At 58.2% G+C, this 24315-nt stretch overlaps 1 protein-coding gene across 1 annotated transcript in view; it reads right to left on the bottom strand.

The window, feature by feature from the left end:
* Positions 1–17629: 17629 nt before the first annotated feature.
* The window catches only part of B4GALT5 (beta-1,4-galactosyltransferase 5), a 48975-nt gene continuing 42289 nt past the window's right edge, over positions 17630–24315 (bottom strand). Inside the window, exons 4-9 of the mRNA XM_056108474.1 lie at positions 23262–23386; positions 22421–22537; positions 21708–21895; positions 20681–20803; positions 18657–18758; positions 17630–17873 (exon numbers count right to left, since the gene is read on the bottom strand). Coding sequence (XP_055964449.1) covers positions 17726–17873; positions 18657–18758; positions 20681–20803; positions 21708–21895; positions 22421–22537; positions 23262–23386 — 803 coding nt within the window. The 3' untranslated portion in view covers positions 17630–17725. The remainder of the gene's footprint in view (positions 17874–18656; positions 18759–20680; positions 20804–21707; positions 21896–22420; positions 22538–23261; positions 23387–24315) is intronic.

The raw sequence follows: 24315 nt of genomic DNA, 5'->3' as shown, positions 1-24315 counted from the left end.
CTGGGAATCGAACCCGGGTCGGCCGCGTGCAAGGCAAACGCCCTTCCCACAGTGCTATCGCTCCAGCCCCAGCAAGTGCATGTTCTTGAGGGGCAGCTATAAGTATACCATCCACATAATGTATAATATAGTTACTTCCTGCAAAGCATCCCGCTCAGGTCTCATAGCGGCAGCGACATACTTTTGGCACCTAGTAGGACTATTTTTATGCCCTGAGACGGGACTACCCATTGATATTGGTCAAAGGGTTGCCTCAGATTAGGCCTAGAAACACTAAAAGCGAATTGCTTATTATCAGCTTTAGTCAAAGGAATAATATAGGGGGTCTGGTGCCGCCAGCAGGTCAATCTGTACCTGTGAGGCGAGCGCATCAGCAGCCTGATGGCGCCTTCAGACTTCCAGATACCCCCAAATTGCTGCTGTGCCTTTGGCCAGACCCCAAAAACTTGGGGCAAAGTTGACCAAGAAAGTAAACAGCCAAAAGTTAGGTATGTGGGAAACACACCCACAAACCACCTCCAGCTCAGCTATATAATTGGAGGCATGGCCTCTCTGGTTCCTGATCGAACTGCTTAATGGCCGTGATCCCAGAGACTCAGAAACAAATCTCGAAACCCAGCAGCTTTTGGCAGAAATGCGTCTGGTCCCTGCAGTAGGTTACCGGTGCAGGGCCAACCCAGGTGGGAATAAGTTTCGTGCCTTGGTCTGTTCCTCCCGGTGACCCAGTGGCCGCCATCCTCCAGAGGCCACTGGACGGTGAGGTTTGGGCCCCCAGTGACGAGACATGCAGGACCTCACGGGATGGGGGTGGAGCCGGTCCTGTCCTCCCCACCCCAACGAGACCCCAAGTCATCGCCCACGAACGGCCTCTCTGGCTCCTGATCAAGCTGCTCAACGGCCATGATCCCAGAGACTCAGGAACAAATCTCGAAACCCAGTGGCTTTTGGAAAAAATCCCTCCAGATTTAAGTGTTAAAATTTCGGAGTTTCAAAACCACATGGTCCTACTGTAGCCATGCGACATCATGTTATTCATAACCAGCAATAGAACACAAATTGTCTACTGTTGCCTTTTCAGCAGATCTGAGTGTTGGGGTAAAATCTCAAATAATAATGGTGGGTCTGGAGTCGAAATATTGAATGTGATCAAAGGAGAGAGAGAGCAATGTGGAAATCATCTGCCCCACAGGTAGGGGGAGGGTGTGGGATGGGGGAATACTGGGGGTTTTGGTGGTGGAGAATGGGCACTGGTGAAGGTGCAGGTGTTTCATTGTATGACCAAGACTTAGACCCGAAAGCTTTGTAACTGCTCTCACGGTGATTCAATAAATAAAATTATAAAACATTAAAAAAAAAGTAAGGTTGAGTCCATGCACAATTCAATCAGCTAATCAGTGGCTGAATAAATAGCAGTTCTCCTACATAAAAAAAAAAAGTAGAAAAAAAAGGAATAATATAAAAGCAATCTTTTAATGGCAGTGGGGCTAAGTAAGCCAAGTTTCAGAGTCACTGTCCTCCCGTTTTTCATCGATTTGCTCGAGCGGGCCCAGTAACATTTTGAGACTTGTTGTTACTGTGTTTGGCATATCGAATACATCACGGGGAGCTTGCCAGGCTTTGCCGTGCGGACGAGATGCTCTCGTAGCTTGCCAGGCTCTCCGAGTTTCAGACTAATAATTATCAATTTCTCCAGAAAAGGACAAAAAATGCTAGAGCTCATGATTCCAAACTGTAGGAAAACATGGATAAAAGAGGGTCAAAATGCTCACAACAGGGGCCCGAGTGATAGCACAGTGGGGAGGGCATTTGCCTTGCACAAGGCCAACCCAGGTTCAATCCCCGGCATCCCATATAGTCCCCCGAGCACTGCCAGGAGTAATTCCTGAGTGCAGAGCCAGGAGGAACCCCTGAGCATCGTTGGGTGTGACCCCCCCAAAAAAAATGTTCACAACATGCACATATTTCACTTACATATCTTTGCCCACTTCATCACTGCCAGTGAACCACATTGTTTATTTATTAAACGACTTTAACCTTAATTTTAATTTTTCTTCAGTACATAACTCAAATAGCTATATATGCAGGTTAAGCCTGTTCTTTTAGACAATCCTTGAAATTAATATAGAAAAAGGAACAAAGTTTTGGATTGCCTATATTTATCTTAGTATGAAGGTCAAATATTCCTTCTAGCTTTCTGTTTTACTTCCTATTTCCTTTCACAATTCTTGAAACAAAACTCTGTTGGCAAAATACTTTAAACTTTAAATTTTTTTTTACCACAAATACATATTTGGTTCTTTGGATATATTCTATTTAAAGACATTCAAAAAACTTTTCACTTCTAGATATTAACTTCTTTAAAACTGAAATCAGGGGCTGGAGCAATTGCACAGCGGGGAGGGCGTTTGCCTTGCACACGGCTGACCCGGGTTCGATTCCCAGCATCCCATATGGTTCCCTGAGCTACCGCCAGGAGTGATTCCTGAGTGCAGAGCCAGGAGTAACCCCAGCGCATCTCCGGGTGTGACCCAAAAAGCAAAATAAATAAAATAAAAAATAAATAAAACTGAAATCAGCAAGGTTGTTTCCAGGGACAAAGGCAGGGAGTGCCTGAGCCCATCTCCAACACCTGGGGACACCCACACCCCCTGGGACCCAGTTCCGAGGAGGAGCTGGGTGGGGCGCGCGGATGAAGGCTCCAGGTGCTGTCTGGGGGTCCTGCCCACCCCCACATTGACAGTGAACCCTGTGGGGAAACCTCCATACAGCAGCTCTGGGGCGAGAGACGGGGTCTGGGGGCAGAGGGACAGAGACAGCTGACAGGGAGGGAGGGAGGGAGGGAGGGGGAGGGGGCAGGGGGGTGGGAGAGGGGAGGGGGCACTCAGGCTGCTCCTGTCCCAGCGGTTCCCGCCACGGGCAAATGGGCACTGGGCACCCTGTCCCCCGGTGCCCACTCCCCAGGGAAGGGCATTTCAGGGGGCTACTCCCCGCCTTTGTCATCAGACAGCCCAGCCAGGTCCTGGAGACGCACCTGCAGCCTCCGGGAGTCCCTCGGGCATCTTCACAGACAGATACAGAAACCGAGGCACAGAGAGGCCAAGTTCCCACCCAGAGTCACACAGCAGGGCAGCGGTGGGGGAGGGGACCCTGGCGGCACCCACAGACTCTCACTCCTCCCTCCTGGCCTCAGCTCGTGTCTGCGGTTTCAGAGGCTCTTACGTTCCTGGGACTTCTCTGGGGGTGCTGCCCTCCCTGCCCCTGGCCGGTCACCGCCTGTCCCCGGTGGGAGAAGCAGGACCCTCGCTGGCAGGGGCCGCAGCCAGTGGCCTAGTCTGGGCAACAACCCAGGGATCCCGGACTAAGACCTTTGGGGTCTGAGGGGTACCCAGATGAAGCCCCCAGCACTGCCCCGTCACCCTGACGAGCCTCCCCTGCCCCGAGAATTGGGGGAGGGGGGTGGCGCTGCCTGACTTATCTCGGGGGTCTGCACACACCAAACTTCCAGGGGAAAGTAGTATCCGCACTGGGAGACGGCCAGAGCCTAAGGCCGAGAGCTTGGGCACCCCGACATCTGGAGCAGCTGGGAGGCGGAGGCTAGGGGCTGCCCCGTCTCTTCCATTTAGACACATCTGGGAGCCAGCTGTGGCCGGAAGTGTCTCTACCGGAGAGGGTGACCGTGGCCCTGGGTCCCAGGGCACGGAGAGCGGGGGAGGGGCTGCGAGTCCGGGCCGGGCCGTACCAGGCTCTGCCTCTGCAGAGAAAGGGGCGGCGTGGTGCCAGGGCTGGGCTGCAGGAAGGGCGGGCGGCACCAGCTCCTGCCCAGGGCAGCTGTCCAGCCTGGCCGCCTGGCGCTGGCGAGAGGCTCCCCAGCCAGGCTGCTCTTCCCCAAACTCATTGTTACTTTTTTGTTTTTGTTTCTGGGCCACACCCGGCGATGCTCAGGAATTACTCCTGGCGGGGCTCAGGGGACCCTACGGGGTGCCGGGGATCGAACCCGGGTTGGCTGGGTCCAAGGCAAGCGCCCTCCCTGCTGTGCTATCACTCCAGCCCCCCAAGCTCCTTCGACTCCCCCTTGTCCCACCCCGGCCACTCGGACCTGGTCACCAAGGTGCCCCGGACCAGACACATTCCCACCCGGGGCTTCTACCAAGGTCTGTTCTCCACCGGCTCCGTTCGCATCTCCTTCCCCTTCTCTGCACTGCCCCTCGCAGTGGGGTCCCTGTCTGTCCACCCTTGTTTGCAATCACAAATCCAGGTCCGGGATGTGGCCCCCAGGGGCCAGAGCACAGGCTTTGCCTGCAGGATGCCCGGGTCCAAGCCCTTGGCACCGCACGGTCCCCAAGCACAGCCAGGAGTGGCCGTCTGGGGTGGCCACCAAAGGAAAATGAATAAAAATCAGTGAAAGCGGCAAAGCGCCCCGTTTCCCGTCTCCCTGCAGGGCGCCATCCCCCCCGTTTGCTCTTCCCGACTCTCGTTTGCTCGGGTGCCTCCTGCTCTCCCAGCTAACACGCCCCGTCACCCAGAGTGGGAGACCCACGGCTTGGGGAAGGGCGAGCCCGCGAGCCGCAGCAGACGGGGGCAGAAACTGGGCCCTCGTCCCAGGACCTCCCTCCCCCTGCCTCGGACCCTCCGACCTGTCCCTTGCATTTAGCCCGGTCACCTCACAAGATCCAGGGTCACCTGCCCAGCCCCGGTCAGCACCACCAGCCTCCTCTGTCCTTCGTGGAAGACGAGGATGAGGGCACAGCTCACACTCACACACGGGGGCCGGGGCGCTCGCCTGGCACGTGGCCAACCCAGGTTTGATCCCCGGCGTCCCACAGGGTCCCCGAACCCCGCCAGGAGTGATTCCTGAGGAGGAACCACCGAGCAATGCTGGGTGCGGCCCCAAACACACACCACACACACAGACATGCACTCACACACACACACACACATACGTGTAGACACATGCACGCCCACACACATGCACAGACACAAGCACACACACACACTCGCACATGCACACACACATGCATGCACACACACACACACACGCACACACACTCGCATACACAAACGTGTAGACGTGCATGCACACACACAGGCACATACACAAACAGACATGCACACACATACATGTAGACACAGGCACACACAAAAGCACACACATACACACACATATGCACGCACACATCCAGGCGCACACACACTTGCATACACAAACGTGTAGACATGCACGCACACACAGACACATACACAAACACAGACATGCACACACACATGTACACACACGTGTAGACATAGGCACAAGCACACAGACACATACACAAACACACACATGCACACACACATGCACCCACACACCCACGCACACACACACATGCACGCACACACAGCCCAGAACAACACCAGGAGGTCCCGGTGACCGTCCACATGCTTTCCCGCTGACCCCAGTCCCAGTGCTCGGGAAATACTGGGAGTGGCTGCCCTGGAGCCCGGGCACTGGCCTTGTGTGCGTGGGGCCTTGTGGGCGCATGGAATGTGACAGACGTGACAAGTCTGGGAAAGGAGAAGTGGGAGTGGGGGAGGCCGAGGACACAGGCTCCACGCGGGCGCCCCGGGCCGGCTCACACGGCGGGCGTGGCTCCCAAACAAACACTGCCCGCAGAGGGACAGGCCAGAGTGGGCAGCAGAGGTGACTCAGGGCCCGAGGGGCTCCCGTCTCACTGACCAGGGGCTCTGCCCCGGCCACGCTCCTGTGCCCGCGAGAGCCAGAGGGTTCGACCTCGCCCCAACACCGGCCCAGCGGCTCCTGGCCTGCCACTGCTTCTTGTTTCTCTGCGGGTCCCGGGCCTGGCCGTGAGCACAGGGAAGGCCTGGGACAGGGCAGCCTCCTCCTGGCCCGAGACCCCAGGGTGGTGCCCAGCACCTGCGCCAGCCCAGACCCTCGTTAGTCACCCTCAGCTCTCCCCCGCCCGAGCTGACTCCCGGCTTCAAAGGAGAAGGCTCCGAGCCCGGTTTCCTCATGCCTGAAAAATGTTCCGCCCAGAGACTGACCGCGGGGAGATTGCAGATGGGCAGCTGGTCAGCACGTGGACGGGGCTCGGCTCCCGCCCAAAGGTCAGTCTCGCTCGATGGACAAAGGCGCAGGCACGCCAGGGACCGCACGGCCACACCCGGACTGAGGGTGATGGAAGAGAGCAGAGGGAGGAAGTGCAGCCAAGGGCACAGCGGGCGCAGTGAGGGGAGACAGAGCAATGTGGGCAGCATGGGGAGTACTACACAGCTGTGAAAAGGGCCCGCCACTGGGCAGACTGCTCCGGAGCAAGGGCCTTGTCGGATGCAGGGGAGGTGCACAGTGGGGCCATGTGGCTCTGTCCTGCTCTCGGGCTGGCGGGGGGGGTGGGGGGCGGGACATGGGAAATGGGCAATGGAACAAAACGGGAAACCCAGGTCAGACTCGGAGGAGAGACTTCCTTTTTCTTTTTTTCTTTGTTTCTTCTGTTTTTTTTGGGGGGGCCACACCCCGCAGTGCCTGGCTCAGTGTCCGGGGAGCTTTCCTCTGCTCCCAGACCTTCCAGAAAAGTCCTGGGGAGGGGGGATTGAACCCGGGTCTGCCGCGTGCACCGCAAGTCCCGTCCCCTCTTCCCCTTCCTCACGGGAGACATTGGGGTTGGGGTCACGGCCATGGTGTGGAGAGGACTGTGACAATAACGATCCGCCGGTACTGAGCGTAGCACTGGCCCAATCCCTGGCAGTGCTCACGAGTAGTGAGAGCTTGACCTTGAAACCCGGGAACTCCTGTGGACCCTACAATCACACTGTAGGTCACCCCCGTTTCACAGAAGGGGAAACCAGGGCACAGAGAGGTGAGGCCACTTGCCTGAGGACACACAGCTTGTGGGAGATGAAACCGGGCAGGGCAGACAAGGAGAGGGTCCTCCCTGCCCAGCCCTGAGACCTGTACTCCTGCACGCCCCTGGCAGGTAAATTGGGCAGCGAAGTTGGGCTGCCTTTGTGCCCCTCAATCACTGGAGCTGAGAGCCTCCCACTCGCCCAGGGGCTGGCAGGAACTGGGTCGGGCTCGGAGGAGGTGCTGCTCCCTGCCGGGACAAAGGGAAACTAACTGTCGAGGAAAGTGAGATGTTGGCAGCACCGTAACGAGCTTTCCTTTTTAAATTTCTTTCATAAATAAACTATTTCTCTTTATTTTCTTCCATCCTTCCTTCCTTCCTTCTTTTCTTTTTTTTGCCTTTTTTTGAGTCACACCCGGCGATGCTTAGGGGTTCCTCCTGGTTCTGCACTCAGGAATTACTCCTGGCAGTGCTGGGGGACCATATGAGATGCAGGAGATCGAACCCGGGTCGGCCACATGCAAGGCAAATGCCCTACCCACTGTACTATTGCTCTAGCCCCTTCTTTTTCTTTCTCTCTTTCTTTCTTTCTTTCCTTCTTTTCTCTCTTTCTCTCTCTCTGCCACACCTGGTGATGCTCAGGGCTTACTCCTAACTCTGTGCTCAGGAATTACTCCCAGAGCATACAGGGAACTGTATGGGTTGCCGGGATCAAACCCAAGTTGGTCGACGTATCCAAGGCAAATGTCCTCCTCCCAGACCCCTATAAATGAACTGTTTTTCGTATTTCAATCTGTATTTGTCGTTCCCAGCTCTGTATGTCTAGGACGGCATAGCACTCAGGTCACTCCATGAACAGACGTGCCTCGGAGGACAGATCAGGGGCCGGGGCCATAGGACGGGGGAGGGCGTTTGCCTTGCACGTGGCCAACCCAGGTTCAATTCCCAGCATCCCATGTGTCCCCTGAGCACCGCCAGGAGTGACTCCTGAGTGCATGAGCCAGGAGTAGCCCTTGTACATCACCAGATGTGGCCCAAAAAGCCAAAAGTAAATAAATAAACGAATAAATAGCACTGTAGCATTGTCCTCCCATTGTTCATCGATTTTGCTCGAGCGGGCCCAGTAACCTCTCCATTGTGAGACTTGTTGTTACTGTGTTTGGCATATCGAATACGCCACGGGTAGCCTGCCAGGTTTTGCCGTGTGGGCGAGATACTCTCGGTAACTTGCCGGGCTCTCCGAGAGGGGCAGAGGAATTGAACCCGGGTTGGCTGGGCCGGCCACATGCAAGGCAAATGCCCTACTGCTGTGCTATCGCTCCATAGGACTGAAAAAAAAGAACAAAACTGTTCTGTATTTTTTTGGGGGGAGGGGAGGCCCACACCTGGCAGTGCTCAGGGATCCCTCCTGGCAGTGGTTGGGGGCCCATGTGGGGTGCTGGGATTGAACACGGGTGGGCCCTGTGCAAGGCGAACACACCTGGCCCAGCTCCATCCGCTCTGGGGCCATATCTGCACGCAGACACAGGCCACGCGGACCCCTTCCCACTCCCTGGTGGAGGCCATCGCTGACCTCGGTGCAGGTGGGACACCAAGGCCCAGAGCAGGCAAAGCTGGGGGTCGGGCTGGGGTCTCTGCGGGATCAGGCTGGAGTCTGTGCAGGGTCGGGCTGGGGTCTCTGTGGGATCGGGCTGGGGTCTGCATTGGGGCTGGCCTGGGTCCCTGTGTCCCAGCACGCACTCCAGCCCTTACTCTCTTTCCAGACTTTCGCAGCTCCAAGCCTTCGACTCGGGGCTTGACTCAGGCACCCCAGTTGGTCGGGGCTTCCCGCTGCTGCACCCCATTTCCCACGTTTCTTGCCTGACTTGGTGCCAGCCCCTTCCCCGCAGTCTCTCCAGAGTCCTCTCTCTCCTGCCCCGTTTCTCTGTGGTGCAGCCTCTCCACCCCCCGCACTAAATTCTGACCTTGGCCTTCATGCAGAATGGTAGCAAGAGCCAGGCCCCATGGGGGGAGAGAGGGGCAGGGAGGGGGCCCTGCTGGGCAGCCCCTCCCCCCGCCCCGCCACTAGCCCGGCCTGCTGGCGCCCGCCGTGTCTGCATGTCCTGACCGCGGCTCCCCATGGAGCCATCCAGTCGCAAGCCCCTGTTGGGTTGGTGGCCCCGTCTGGCTGGGGGAGTTTCCAGAACCTTGATCACACAGGCCCCGGGGGCAGCTGCACAGGGTCCCTGTAATTCTAGCTGTTCCCTGCCCTGAAGTGCTGTCCCATCTGGAAGCGGTTTCCCAGCCTGGCCCAGGAAGGAGTTGGTGGCAGGGAAACATTTTTCTATGTATTAAAAACAAAAAAAATTACAACCAACCACTGGCGGTAAAGCCACTGGTGCCTAGACCCCAGGCGCTGCCTGGACACCAGCTGGACGCATGCCTCAGGGCCAGCAGAGCCAGGGCTGTCCCGAGGGCCCGTCTGCCCCGCGTGGGCTCTGGGCGGGAGCTGGCATCTCTGGGAAGTCCCTTTGCCCTGTCCCCACCCTGTCTGGGTCCCTCCCAGGACGTGGCTCCGGGCGGCTGGCGACAGTGTCCGGTGACAGTGTCGGATGGACCCAGGGCACCTGTTGGTCATCAGCTTTGATGCTGAGAAACGTCACTTCCTGTTTAGCCACACGGGAGGACAGAAGCAGCTCTGGGTGGGCCCACCGTGGAATGACAGACCAGTTTTTCTCAAGTGGGGGCCCCGCGGGACACCAGGACGAGGGGGGCGTGTCGCAGTCCCGGGAGCACTGGGCGAGTTTCCTCTGAGCCTTCCAGTGGTCGAATTCGAAACTTTGTATTTTTTTTTTGTATTTTTTTTTCTAAGAGGGCAGCAGCCCCCATCCCTGTGGTGCAGAGGCCAGCAGAGTGGACGCTGACCGGAGCCTCAGGCGCCCGGGGGCCACGGGTCAGAGAGCAGAGACTCTGGCTCCTGGTTCTGCCCCGTGTGGGCTGTGTGCTCACAGGGGAGTCATTCGCCCTCTCTGAGCGTTGTGAGGCAGGACAAACGCACCGTGTGTTTATTTCTGAGGATGCAGAGGGGACAGGTTCCGGAGGCTTCCCCGTTTTCCTGAAACAGCAGCCACGCAGGAGGCCTGCTCAGGCCCTGTGGTCACCTCCCGGCTGGATGAGATCCCTCTGGTGTCACCGGGGCACTGGTAGCCCTTTGGGGTCCACGCAGGGGACAGACTGTCTTTGGGGGACCCTTGGCGCTCAGCCTGTCTCAGCAAACTGAGCCCCACTCTCTCTGTTCCATCCCGGGCCCCGTCTCCGGAGGGCCCCGTCGCCCAGAGTCCGGGGGACCACCACAAGCCTTTCACTGTCTCTGGAGGGGCTTCCTGCTCCCCCCGGGGCCTCCGGGACCAGGCCAGCTTCACACCGGGGACCAGATGCCCAGCGCTCGGACACCCCTGGTTCTCTGAGAGCATTTTATTATGTGTGGGTACTTGGCCGCTCTGTTCAGGCTCAGGAAAAGGGAGCTCCAAGCAGTGCTCAGGAGGGCCTCACCCGGTCGTGCTCGGGATCAAACTCAGGCCTGATGCACACGAGGTGAAGCCTCCAGCCCTGGGAGCCTCCTCCCGACTCCCCTGCCTCAGCTGTGGCAGCTCTGCCCTCCCCAAAGAAGACCCCAATGCCTGAACCCCTCCAGCATAGCGCCCCCACGTGGCCAGCCCGAAGAGGAGCGGGCTTCAGCACCCAGCAGGCCTCTCCGGAGCCCAAACCTACCCGAGTCCTGAAGTCACACACAGGTCCGTGCTCGCCCCCTGCTGGCGGCTCTGAGAATGACAGCCCCCCCCCTTCGTTGGTGTCCAAGCCCCCACTAGGAGCTGCGGGGGTCCTGTCCCGCCCGCTGTGAGGGCCTCGGTGTCCTCACCTAGGAGCCGCCTCATGGTCTCCCAAACGGGAGGGTCTCTGGGGATGCTCAGGGGTTGCTCCTGGCGGTGCTCGGGGGACCCTATGGGATGCTGGCATGGAACCCAGGCAAACGCCCTCCCCACTGTGCCATCTCCGACCCGGGAGGCCCCTTCTGAAATGTCAGTGTCCTTTGCAAAGCACTGGCACTTGACCGGCACCTGCGAGGGGCACTGGGGTTGCTGAGACTTGCTGTTGGGGGGGGGCTCTGGGGGGCTGGGGAGAGAAGGGAGGCTGGGAAGGGCAGTGAAGTCACGCACTGTACCTGGAGTACTTTTTTTATTACCATAAGCACTTGTGGGATTAAGGACGCGATGGGGCAGGCAGTTTCCAGTTTGAGGGCTGCGGCCCAGAGAGGGTAACAAGTCTATCCAAGGCCACACAGCTTTGGGGTGGAGGGGGACTGGGTCCCACAGAGCCCTCCTGGGAGGCTGGTGGGTTCTGCAGGTGCCTCGTTCCGCAAAGGTCCACCAGGTGTAGCCCAATCCCCCCCCCCCCCCCCCACAAATGTTGCTCAATTATGAACATGTAGCAGGGGAGACAAGTGTGGCCGTCCACTCCAGACAGCAGGGCAGGGGCCAAGCAGGGAGGGGCCGTGTGGTGGGCACTGCTCCCGCACACCTGTGGAGGGTGGGGCGGCCTCACACACGCCCCTCGGCGGCGCCTGTGAGTGTGGACAGGCCTGTGCTGACCTGGGCACACCGGACAGTGGCCTCGGCCAGGTCTCGGGGCAACCGCAGTGACTGGTGCCGCCAGTAGGTGGCACCAGAGCACAGTGGGCAGGTGGGACGCGGAGAGCTGGGCTCAGGGCCACTTTGGGGGGCGGCCGGCAGGGAAGGCAAAAAGGTCTTGGCAAGGTGGTTCATAGCTTTGAAATACAGAGAGGGGCTGGAACCATACAGGACAACGGGGAGGACGCTTGCCTTGCAGGGGGACTATCCAGGTTCGATTCCCGGCATCCCATAGGGTCCCCTGAGTACCACCAGGAGTAATTCCTGAGTGCAGAGCCAGGAGTAACCCCTGAGCATCATCGGGTGCGACCCCTGTGCAGAGCCTTGTGCACATGGCCCTCCAAAAAGCAAAATAAATATACCTCTCTCTCTCCCTCTCTGTGTCTGTCTCTTTTTCTCTCTCTCTCTCTCTATATATATATATATTAATATATATTATATATATATGTATATGGGCTGGAGCGATAGCACAGCGGGTAGGGCGTTTGTCTTGCACGCAGCCAACATGGCCGACCCGAGTTCGATTCCTCCGCCCCTCTCGGAGAGCCCGGCAAGCTACCGAGAGTATCTCGCCCGCACGGCAGAGCCTGGCAAGCTACCCGTGGTGTATCTGATATGCCAAACACAGTAACAGGTCTCACAGTGTTACTGGGCCCGCTCGAGCAAATCGATGAACAACGGGAGGACAGAGACAGTGACATGATACATATATGTGTGTGTGTGTGTATATATATATGTGTGTATATATATATATATATAATCTCCTGCCACCGCGCCTGTCTTCACTAGGGACCCCCAGAGGGGGACGGGCTGAGTTTCCCTTCCCGCCCCAAGCAGAACCTTGGCAGCCGAAAACCTCCAGAACACAACCACAGTCACGCTCAAGGTCACTCTCTACATGCTCAGATGAGCCTCACACATGAAGGAACCGGCAGAGGAACCCACATATGCGGGACCCGGGGCTGAGACCTCCAAGCCCGCTCGGATCAGGACTGGGCCTCCTCCACCCAGACCCCTGTTTTCCAGTAGCTTGACAGTCACACCCACAAACGGCCCCTGGCGCCATGTAATCTCATCAGTGGCCAAGATCCAGAGGCTATAAAACAAAGCTCCCGGAAGAGGGCAATGCAGTTTCTCCCTCTCGGAGAGGCCAGCAAGCTACCGAAGAGTCTCCTGCCTGCACAGCAGAGCCTGGCAAGCTCCCTGTAACGTATTCGATATGCCAAACACAGTAACAATAACGGGTCTCATTCTCCTCACCCTGAAAGAGCCCCAAATACGCCACTGGGCTACGCTAGCACACACCAGGGACGAATGGAGACATTACTGGCGCCTGCTCGAGCAAATCGATGAACAATGGGGGGACAGTGACAGTGATATATATATATATATAGCACAGTGCCAAGGCACTTGCCTTGCATGCAAGGCCCTAGGACACCTAGCCCAGGCCTCCCGTGGCCTCCCTCCCTGGGCAGGGTCTCCTTCACAGAGGCTGTCCTCTCAGCTGACCCCAGTGCCCAGCACCAGCAGCTGGAGCAGAGGGTGGGGCGCAGGGCAGAGAGGGGGGCAGTTACTCACCTTGGGTCTGGCTTTATTTTGCTCATTGTCACATCCTTAACACTGGAGCACAGGACCTTATTCATTTTCTTTTTTCCTGGCTCTGCACTCAGGAGTTACTCCTGGCGGCGCTTGGGATGCCGGGGATCGAACTCGGGTCAGCCATGTGCAAGGCAAACTCTCTCCCCGCTGTGCTATTGCTCCAGCCCCACAGAACCTTATTTCTAAAAGTTTTTTTTTAATTTTTAAAAAAAAGTTTTGGACCACACCTGGCTATGCTCTGAGCTGACTCCTGGCTCTGTGCTCAGGGGTGACCCCCAGAGGGGCTGAGAGACCCTGTGGAAGGTCGGAGATGTGGACCTGGGGTCAGCCACGGACAGGGCAGAGGCCTCCCTGCTGGCCTCTCGCTGGTCCAGAGCTTTGACTTAGCGAAGACCAGAGTGTGGAAACCTCCCAGCAGCTGCCTTGATCATCACTGAAAGACGAAGCCTCAGTTTCCCCTTGCCAGGGAGAAAATGAGCATCCTCTCCCCAGATGTTCCATCTCCCCTCATCGACCTGACACATTCCACGCCCAAGGTTCTGTCTCAGCATTTCGGGGCCTTCCCAGGAACATAAAACTCTGCCCGGGACCCTCGACTGACGGGAAACGGCGGAAACAGACAGTCCTGGATTCCGGCTGACAGGAAACAGCGGTCACTGGCAGTTAGGCCTGGAGGATCGGTTTCCCTGGCCAGTGAGGAGGAAGCCCTTCCCTCGCCGACGTGACACATTTCACTCCCAAAGTCCTGCCCCAGCGGCCACAGAAATTTCCAGGACCATAAACCTCCATCCCGGAGCCTCGGCTGACAGGGAGACTGAGATAAGGGGCAACTTGCCCCAAGAGATCTAGACCAGCCGGACACCACTGTCACTTCCTGGCACCTTCTGTAAACACTTGCCAACCTACGATGAGGAATGCCAGGAGCCCGTAGAGGCCTGCGCGAAACTCCCTTTAACTCAGTCCTATACTCAAGAGTCTGAGCCCCTTTATCATTCAATATTTGCATTCTTCTTTATTTTGCTTTTTGGGTTACACCCGGTGATGCTCAGGGGTCACTCCTGGCGGTGCTCGCGGGTCCCTACGGGATGCTGGGAATCAAACCCAGGTCAGCTGCGTGCAAGGCAAAAGCCCTCCCTGCTGTGCTATCGCTCCAGTCCCAACATTTTCATTCTTGAACCCAGGAATTGTGAGGGAACAGAGACCAGCGGCCGCCGTTTCAGCATAACCAGCATCATGATGGATGTGTGTGCAGAGTGTGGAGATGAGCCCTGGACACAGAACTTCCAGTGTGGAAAGCCCCCGACCCCCCACGTCTTGTTCCACCTGATGGGGACCACTGGGGCAGTTGTCGGAAGATGAAGGGACACCTGAGTTTAGGGGCAGGGGGGCAGGACGCTCAGGCCTTGGCCGAGGCTTCATGTCGCTATTCTGGGTGCAGGGGTCCGGGACCCGTGCTCGGGGGAGTACCCAGGAGCTGAGGTCCCAGGGGTGAGGGTGGGTGAGGGGAAGAGATGGGACCCCCCCCTTCCGAAACTCAACAGAGACACACCCACCAAGGTTTGGTTCTTGAATGTGTATTTTTTACTGAAAAAATCATCCATAAATTAACATACATACAAAAATGTACAAACACATGAGTAAATAAAGATGTGACAAAGACTGTTCATGAAAAGTTTTTTTTCCCACACATCTTCAGATTTCAGTGCAAAAATGGACCCCTGGCACCTCTTCTCACAGAAGAATGAGCTACAAAGATGATAAAACAAAAACTGAAGCAAAACCAGTCTCAAAGGACGGCGAGACAAGCAGCCAGTGAGCCCCCCAGGGGTCAGCGAGGGAGCCCCAGGACCCTCGAGCCCCCGAGGTCACAGCTGGGGCAGAGCTCTGACAAGAGACTCTGGGACGTCAACAATGAGTCTTTTCCCAGAGAACCGCAGCCCCCAGCAAGGCTGCGTGGGGGAGAAACGGGACCCCACAAGAGCTGGGCAGGGCGCCCTGGCCTGGTCAGCAGTGGCTGGCCGGGAAGAGACCGGCTCCCCAGTGCCGCCAGGGGACACAACAGCCAGTTCCTGTTCAGAGAGTCCACGCTGGTGGGGGCCGGGGACACAGCACAGTGGACAGGGCACCTGTCTTGCAGCCCAGACTCAACCTCGGCACCCCACGTGGTCCCCTGAGCCCGCCAGGAGTAACCCCTGAGCACAGTGGGGTATGCCTGCTCCACCCCCCAAAAAAAGCAAAACTTCATGCTAAAAAAAAAACAAAAAAAAGAAAAAAAAAAGGAAAAGAACATGTGTGACTGCAAGAGAGTTTGCAACCCTGCGTCTTTCAAGCACAGAGAAGAGACAGACCATCTCTTCTGCCCTCAAATCAACCCAAAAAAAAGAAGATTAAAGAAAAATTCAAGTGGGAGCCTTTTGCCAACATTTTGGTTCTGATTGGAAATATGTTAATGAAAAGCTTTAATCAAGATCATTCTACGACAGATCAGGGGAAAACGCCGCATCGTCAGCCAACGGCCGGCCTGTCTGGCCAATCCGCCCAAAGGAGACCGTGATTTCGGTCACACCGGAAGTGGACCCTGGCCTGCCGTGGGCAGAGGACAATGAGACGAGGCAGAGCGGACCAGGCGAAGAGGCAGGGCGCTCCAGGGGCAAGAAAGAAATCTTTATTGCTCGATGCATCGCACAGCAAAGAAAAACCTGACCCCGGGCGCGTGGTGTGCGCTTGTGAAGGCTCCGCGTACGTTCTGTCCAAACTCGTGACACAACGGCCAGCACGGCTCCAGGGCGGGGCCGCCCTCTCATGGTGCTGGGAAGAGCTTCAGTCGGTTTATTTCCTCAAGAATGACTCTAATCAGAAGATCATACAAAAAAAAGAGAGACACAAACAGCAAGCAAGGCCTGGTCAATCACGCCCACGGCACGTGGGGATCATATGTCCACGGAACCGACGTTTTGCAACAGAGAACACCCCCACCCACGCGTATGTACACAAACACGACCCCCACCCCCCGCCACACACACACACACACACACACATCCATGTAAACCATGAAAATCAAGAAGGCCAAAGGCAAACGAGGCAATTAAAAAAAAAAACCAACAAAACGATCGAGCGCGTTTCCCGGCGAACTCCTGGAGATCGGCTCCTTGGAACCCCGCAGACGTCACCGGGGAGGGGGGGAGGGGGGGCCCTTCCCCAGCGCCGCAGGACGTGGCTCAGGGAGAAACAGAGGCACGGTGCTGAGTCGGCACCTTGGCGAGCACGTGGGGGGGGCGGCCAGAGCCGACTGTCCCCGCTGACTCAGACGGCAGGTCCCCGCGGCCTCGCTGAACTCTTCCGGATTCTGCTGCGCACGTGTCCCGTGAATCCAAAGTCACCGAATCCCAACAGCAGGAGACTCGGGGCGGGCGGGGGGGGGGGGGGGGGGTGTCACAGAACCTCGCTGGTGGTTTTAGGCACAAGATTTCAGACACTGTGGCCGAGTCCGGTGAGAGCAGAGGACAGAGAGAGAGAGAGAGAGAGGGAGAGAGAGAGAGAGAGCAGGAAAGAGGACACCAGCCCCGCCCCATTCCCAGGACGGAGACTCTGGACCCGGGGAGGACCCCGCAGGCAGAGGATCCGGCGGCCCCCAAGAACTGCCTCCTCCGAGAGCAAGATTTGGCAGCTGTGGCGGGCAGGGGCGGCGCCACAGGCTGGGCACACAGTGTCCCCCCGAGCACCAGCGGGGATGACTCCAAGCACAGACAGGGAGTCACCCCCAAGCACCGCCAGGCATGACCCCCAAAACGGGGGTGGGGGGATGGGGGTGGGGAAAATGCCTCCAGGAACCAAGGCGGGAAGAGCAGTCTGAGCAGAAACCCAGAGGGATGAGGGTGGGGGCCAGGGAGGGGGGGAGGCAGGACGGGCACCCCGGGAGGCCCCCTTCACCCCCCCATGCCCAAAGGGATCATCCCTTTGGGCCCCAGACTCCGCGTGGCCATGTTCTAAACCCAGTAAGCGACCAAACGTACAAAGCCTCGGTTGGAAACGGAGCCGGCTACAAAAAAATCAAGTTCTTTAAAAAAAAAAAAAGGCGTTTTACATGGCTTCTGTACAATTATACTTCTTCAAGAAGTGACTGTTAGGGTCTAGTTTCTCTTTCCCGGCCCCACCCACGCCCCCAGCCCCTCCACCCCCACCCAAAGCAGGAGCGTTAAAAAAGGAGAGTCAGAGAGAGAGAGAGGAGGGGAGACGGGAACAGGGCGAGTCCTGGACGTGGAGTTGCCCGGACACTTCGTGGGTCCCTCCTGTCACTTGTGATCTGCCTCCTGGTTCCGAGGCCCAGAGGCTCCGAAGCTCCTTGGTGGGTGCGAGGGGGGCTCGCGCCGGGCCGGGCAGATCTCGGGCCCCCTTCCGGAGGTGGGGGACGAGGAGAGGCGCTGGGCAGGAGGTGGGGGCAGCAGCAAGGCAGGCGCGGCCTGGTGGGAGTGGGCAGCCCCGGGCCGAGCACCTGGACAGTCGAGGCCGCGCCTCCGGGAAGGTGCGTGGCGTGTCCTGCTGGCGTCCTTCGGGGTCGCCTCGTCTCTCCCGTGCCCCGGGGCAGGGGACGCGTCCTCGGGCGGCCGGGCCGTCGTCTCTGGCTCAGTAGTCGCCCACCTGCGCCAGCTCGGGGGTCAGGTTGACGGTGATGTTCTTGTACAAGGCGTCGTAGGTGACGTTGGCCAGGTAGTTGAGGTTGCTGAGGCCGTCCAGGCCCTGCCGCTCCCTGGACTTCCGCAGCAGCGCGTACCTGTGCCCGGGGGTGGGGGGACGGACACTCAGTGTGGGGAGGGGCCCCTGGACACTCGGTCCACTTCCTCCAGGCTTGCAATGCCAGACGGGTGTTGATTAAACCACAACCGAGGCCCACTGGGCTGTCACTGCGGGCAGAGATCCACACTTGGGTCCCCAGGCACCCCTGGGTGGCCTCCTTCCAACGCCAACCTGCCCCCGACTCATGACCAGACCAAACCGAGGACAGTGAGTGCGCTGTGGGGAAGGAGGACTGGGGCCAGGGCCAGGGCCGGGAAGGAAAGTCGCCGTGGCAGCAGGCTGATGGGACGCCAGCCGTGACCCCAGGGCAGGGCAGGCCCTGGCCATCCCCGTCGCCCCCAGTCCACTCCATAGGCACCAGGGACCCTCAGGTGCCTGCCCCCAGACGCTCCGGGAAGAGAGGTGGCAAGGAGGAGCAGGACGGAACCTTCCAGAACCTGAGCCCGCGGAGGCTGGCCCCATGGGGACATCCCCTCACTTGCCCGTGGACAGAGCGGGCCAGGCCAGGCCGGTGATGCCCAGGCCGAGGACTGGCCTTCAGAACTCTTAATCTAGGTCAGAGTAAGCTCAGGGCTGGGCCGCCCACTCCCCAGAGTCACGGAAAAGGCCTCCGGTCTGGGCATCCCCGACGTCACCCAAAAACCAAAACCACAAAAAAATTTTCATTTTTCCCTTTTTCACTCTTCCTATCATAAGTTTCCGCCCCCCCCCCCCCCAAGCATTTTCCACCCCAGGGGAGGAAGTCACGTGCAGCACCAACCTGCCCAGGAACTGGACCTCTCCTCGATGGTGGTGAGGGATGGACTTGTACTTGCCCGTGTCCCCTTCCGGCCGGCTCACGGTGTAACCTGCATTCTGTACCCTGCATCGCAGGGAGGAAGAGGGTCTCGGGTCAGACCAGCAGCCCCTGGGACCCTACACGCACACACGCATGCACGCGTGCACACACACTCACACACACACGAATAGACATGCACATATACACAAGCACACACACCCATGGGGCTGCAAGCAGCACGGGGCCCATGCTCCCAACTTTCAGGCTCACCCAGAGGTACCAGCGTCATAGGAAGTGACCCGGGGTCCCTGAGCCCTGCAGGGGTGCCCCTGCCCCCCCCCCCATGGCACTGCCTATAAGCAGAGAGGAGGGGGAGATGTGTGCCTGGGTCCTTAGGTCCTTAGGAAGGAGCTGCTGATGGAACAACGCCTCTGTGGGCGGGTCACATGCTCTGTCTGTGGGAGTGTGACCAGCAACAGCCCCTGGGCACTGGCAGGGCGTGGCCCCAAAACCAAGAAAAAAAAGCCACTTCCTGGCAGTGGGGATTCCATCACAGTGCAGGGGCCGCAGGAGGGCCTGTATGCGGGAGGTGTGGGCGCCTCATCACCGAGCCGGGATGTGGACCCCAGCCCCAACTAGCAGACCTGCCCGCTGATTTCCATATTTTTGATCAAATGGTTTTTCGGTTGTCGTTGTTTTTGTCTGGGGCCACACCCAGCGATGCTCAGGGCTGACTCCTGGCTCTGCTTCCTGGCGGTGCTCGGGGAACCATCTAGGCTGCCAGGGTTTACTGTGTGTGATGCAAACGCCCAACCCGCTATACTATCTTGCTCTGGCCTCCAACTGATTTTTATTTTTTGGCTTTTGGGTCACACCCGGCGATGCTCAGGGGTTACTCCTGGTTCTGCACTCAGGAGTTACTCCTGGTGGTGCTCAGGGGACCATATGGGATGCTGGGAATCAAACCCGGGTCAGCCGCGTGCAAGGCAAACGCCCTACCCGCTGTGCTATCTCTCCAGCCCCCCGACTGATTTTTTTTTTAAAAAAACCAGATGAACAATTGTAATTTGTCCTAATTAACAACAAATGCTCACTTTTTTCTTGTTTTCAACTCAGAAAGTAAACAGAAGGTGAAAATCCTTCCGCTATAGTGACTTCCTCACCGGTCATCACTGACTCATTCTGTAAAACTATTACTTTGCTCTGTGGGTACAGATCACTAATACTCGACTCTTGGTTTCCGCAGGTTTTAATGACATATGCAATGAGTACGCAACACACAGATTTCAAAGCCTTCACTTAAAAAGGAAAGAGAAAAGATCTCACGAACATTTCACATCGATCACTTGAAAATTGTAATATTCTGGCTATGGTGATAAATTAATATGTTAACAATATATTAAAATTAATCTGGGGGCTGGACAGATGTAGGTAGATGTAGGTAGACAGACTGGAGTGTGTACTTAGCAAGCAGGATGGCCCCCAAAAGATAAAATGAAACAATTGAGGCCCGTCCAGGGTACACTGGGGGGGGATCTAGCTCTGTGCTTGGGGTTTAGACCCCAGCAGTATTCAGGGGCCCAGACGGAACCAGAGATTGCATCTTCTCCCACCCCCAATTTTTAACCAATTGAGCCTTTTCGCAATTTTTCTCTTTTTCCTTTTTTGCTTTTTGGATCACACCCAGTGATGCTCAGGGGTTACTTGGCTCTGCACTCAGGAGTGACTCCTGGCGGTGCCAATTTCTTTTTTTTGGGGGGAGGGGCATACCTGGTCCTGGTCAGGGGTCACTCCTGGTTTTGTGCTCAGGGGTCACCCCTGGTGGGGCTCGGGTGACCCTACGGGGTGCCAGGGTTTGAACCTGGGCCGGCCCCATGCAGGGCGAGCGCCCTCCCCACTGTGCTCTGGGCCCCTTTCCCAGTTCCACCTTCTAAGCGTGGTACCCGGACATTCTTGGTCTCGGGAGCAACCCCGGGCAGCATCTGTGGAAGATAAGGCGGACATACCTGTTCCACAGGTCATCGTCCTCTCCGCCCCAGCCCCAGAAGGCGTTGGGGAAGCCGTTGATCCTCCGGAACTGCTCCACCGTCAGGCCACTCACGCCTCCAAAGAACTCCGTGTACGGGAGCCTGCGGGGACACTCAGCGTGAGCGGCTGTGCAGGGGACTCGGTCTCTCCAGAAGGGGCTGTTGCATGTCAGGGGTCCGAAGAACAAGGCTGTCCAGGAAACACCTGACACCGTCTCCTCGCGCGGAGAGGCACTGACCCGGGCAGCTGACTGACTTGTGTGGGGCTTGGGCAGTGCTTAGGGGACCGTCCTGTGTGGTGCTGGTGCTGGAACCAGGCTTCGCTGAAGTGGCCACAGGCCAGGCAATCACCTTTTCGCTTTCTCCTGGCTCGTGACCTAGTTGACAGATTTTTGGCGACAGCTTCCTTGAGGCAAAACAGACGGCATCATTTGCCCATCTATTTTCAATTAAAAAAAATGTTTTGTGTGTTTTTGGCCACATCTGGTGATGCTCAGGGGTTACTCCTGGTTCTGCACTCAGGAGTTACTCCTGGCGGTGCTCGGGGGACCATAGGGGATGCTGGGGATCGAACCCGGGTTCGCTATATACAAGGCAAACACTCTCCCCACTGTACTATCGCTCTGGCCCGCCTTTGCTCTTCTTAACGCACACGTCATTCAGGGTTTTCAGTGTTTTTGTGGAACTGTGTGAACAAGATCACAACAAGTAAGCTGGTTTCCACAGTGGCCTCCCCCTGCCATGCCGCCAACCATCCCACAACTCTGTGTCTGCACAGCCGCCTGGCCCAGACCCCTCACACCAGGCTCTCCGGCACAAGCAGTTCCTGGGACAAGTTTCCTGTCTCCTGGGATTGTCCCGGCCACGTGTCTGACACGGGAGGGGGTGCAGCTCAGCATCCAGTCAGGCTTGGCCGCAGGGCAGCAGAGAGCTGAGCCCCCCCACGGGCCGTCCCCGCCATCCTTGAAGCCTTCTCCTCTGTGCTAAGGCCCCGGGCGACACTCACAGGTACATGTATTTATCCAGCTTCGTGGCAAAGTGCCGTGGCATCTGTCCGCAGCCGTAATAGTTCCGGTCGCTCTCGGGGATGTGGTCCACGTCGTGGAAGATGAGGCAGTCCCAGTCCAGGTCCTTCATGGCCTCCCGGAAGCCGACGTTGAAGAGCATGGCTCGGTTAAACGGCTGGGTGCCCGCCTGCGGGGAGGAGAAGCTTGTTTCAAAAAACGGCTTCCCGGGCTGGAGCGATGGCTAGCACAGCGGGGAAGGTGTCTGTTTGCCTGGCACGTGGCCGACCCGGGTTCGATCCCCAGCATCCCGTAGGGTCCCCCGAGCACCGCCAGGGGTAATTCCTGAGTGCAGAGCCAGGAGGAACCCCGAAGCATCACCGCATGTGACCCAAAAAGAACAACAAGAAAAGAACCCGCCTTCCTGGGCTGAGAATCTCAGGGACGCAGGCCTGCACACTGGCCCTCTCGGCCCAGATCTGCAGCCCTGAGTTCTTGGGCTCTGCGCTCAGGCCATCGCCACGTTACGGAGAACAGCCAGAAAGAACGGACAATTCGCAGCTCCTTCCGAGAGAGTTCCCAGGACCTGGAGCCAGGATGCGGCCCCCCAAAGCAGCACTGTGGTCCCCCCGGCAGTGGCGACATGTGCTGGGCGGGCTCGGCCCGGGGTCCAGGCCGCCCCGGGCGGGGGGGGGATGGACGAAGGGACACGCACCTGCTCGACCACGTAGAAGGCGAAACGCAGGCGCTGGCGCTGGAGCATGGGGATGAGGTGCCGGAGCAGCACTGGCAGGTGCTCGTGCCGGTTCCGGAAGGGGATGAGGATCGCCACCTGCAGGGGACAGGCCACCAGGTCGGCGCGGGTTGGCCTGAGACTCGCCTGGGCTCGGCTCTTCCCGGCCAGGACGCACACATGCAAGTGGAGCCCCTCCGACCACACTTCCCGGAGCCCAGGCCACCAGTAACGCCACGGAGACGTGTCCCACGGCAGGGCTTGGCCCTTCGGAACCCGCGTCACGGCCCGGTGGTGGGTGGGAGACGCAGAGCTCAGTTCCAGCTGTGCTGGAGCGCTAGCCCTGGGTCCAGCCGTGTCCTCCAGGGCTGGCCAGCACACGAGGAACACTCGGGACAGGAATGGCCGGGGCCGCTCTGACAAGCTCCATCCACGACCGCGTCTCCTCACGATAACTCACTCACGTGGCATGGCCACGACTGCATCTCCTCACAAGAATCGCTCAAGTGGCATGTCCATCACTGTGTCTCTCGTGAGACTGACTCACGTGGCAGGGCCACGACTGTGCCTCCTCACAAGACTGAAATGGCCAGGCCCTGCTCAACATCTCAGGGTGGACGAGGGAGAGCACAGATGCTTGTCGCACTCAGGGGGGCAGGGAGTGCTCAGGGTGTCTGAGAATGGCCTCTGTGTCACAAGGTCCCCTCCCCAGCCCTGTGCCCGGCTGACATTCCGGAAGGCCAAAGCCTCCTGTCCAGTTGCCGGAAGGGGGACGGTGTCCACTGCGAGCTGGGCCTGGCAGGTGTTTCCGGGCCACACCCACCTTCCACCGAGGCACGCAGTCTGAAGGGTTCCAGTGGCCGCCCAGCTTGATGGTGGGGTCTCGGGAGAAGAGCTGGTGGACGGCGTCCATCCCGATGTCACTCATGTTGATGTCTATGGGGCCCTCTGAACAGGGAGGGGAAGGCGTGAAAAGACTGGAAATGACCATCCCCCGCAGTGCCCAGGACTTGTTCTGCGGACTGTGCCCCGAGCACAACCAGGACCAGGGTGGGGTCTGGGGGGCACCTCATGTCTGCTTTCCCCTCCCGGCCTGGTGCAGTCACAGGGGGCCAACGGGAATGTCTCAGGGCCCCAAGGCAGGAAAGGAAATCGGGGCGAGGGAGGGTGGCCACCGTGCTTACAGCAGCAGAAGGCGGCCCAGGGCGCATGCCGGGCACGCGGGAGACACACGGTCTGTTCCATCACCAGGATCCCCAGGGGTGAGTGTGCTAGCCTGACCCAGGAGTGGGCTGTCTGGACACCCCCAGATCCAGAGGGGCCTGGCCCTGTGGCACTGCCTTAGAGCTGCCGTGAAATAAATGGTGGAAGGAAGACAGAAAAGAAATGAAGGGAGGGAGGGAGGTTGGGTGGGAAGGAGGGAAGAAGGGAAGGAAAGAAGAGAGGGAGGAAGGAAGGAGGGTTTTTCGTTTCCTTTTGGTTCGGGGGCATCACGGCAATGCTCGGGACTCACTCCTGGCTTAGAGCTGAGGCATCGCTCCTGGCAGTGGCCAGGGGGACCATAAGGGATGCTGCGCTTGAACTTGTGGGCCAGCCACACGCGAGGAAGACGCCCTCTGCACTGTACTATCGCTCCGGGCCCTGGGAGTGAGTTTGTTTGTTTTGAACCTGTCCCCGTCTCTCATAATAACCTGGGTTAGAATCACCGGAATCGATGCTTTCTAAAAGGCAAAACGTGGGGCTGGAGCAACAGCACAGCGGGGCCTTGCACGCGGCCGACCCGGGTTCGATTCCCAGCATCCCATGGGGTCCCCTGAGCAATGCCAAGAGTAATTACTGAGTGCAGAGTCAGGGGTAACTCCTGTGCATCACCGGGT

This window comes from Sorex fumeus, unplaced genomic scaffold (genome assembly GCF_029834395.1).
Source record: "Sorex fumeus unplaced genomic scaffold, SorFum_2.1 ptg000213l, whole genome shotgun sequence".
NCBI classification, from domain to species: Eukaryota; Metazoa; Chordata; class Mammalia; order Eulipotyphla; family Soricidae; genus Sorex; species Sorex fumeus.
Note: the sequence above shows the minus strand (reverse complement) of the source record. Positions and strands in the feature narration are given on the sequence as shown.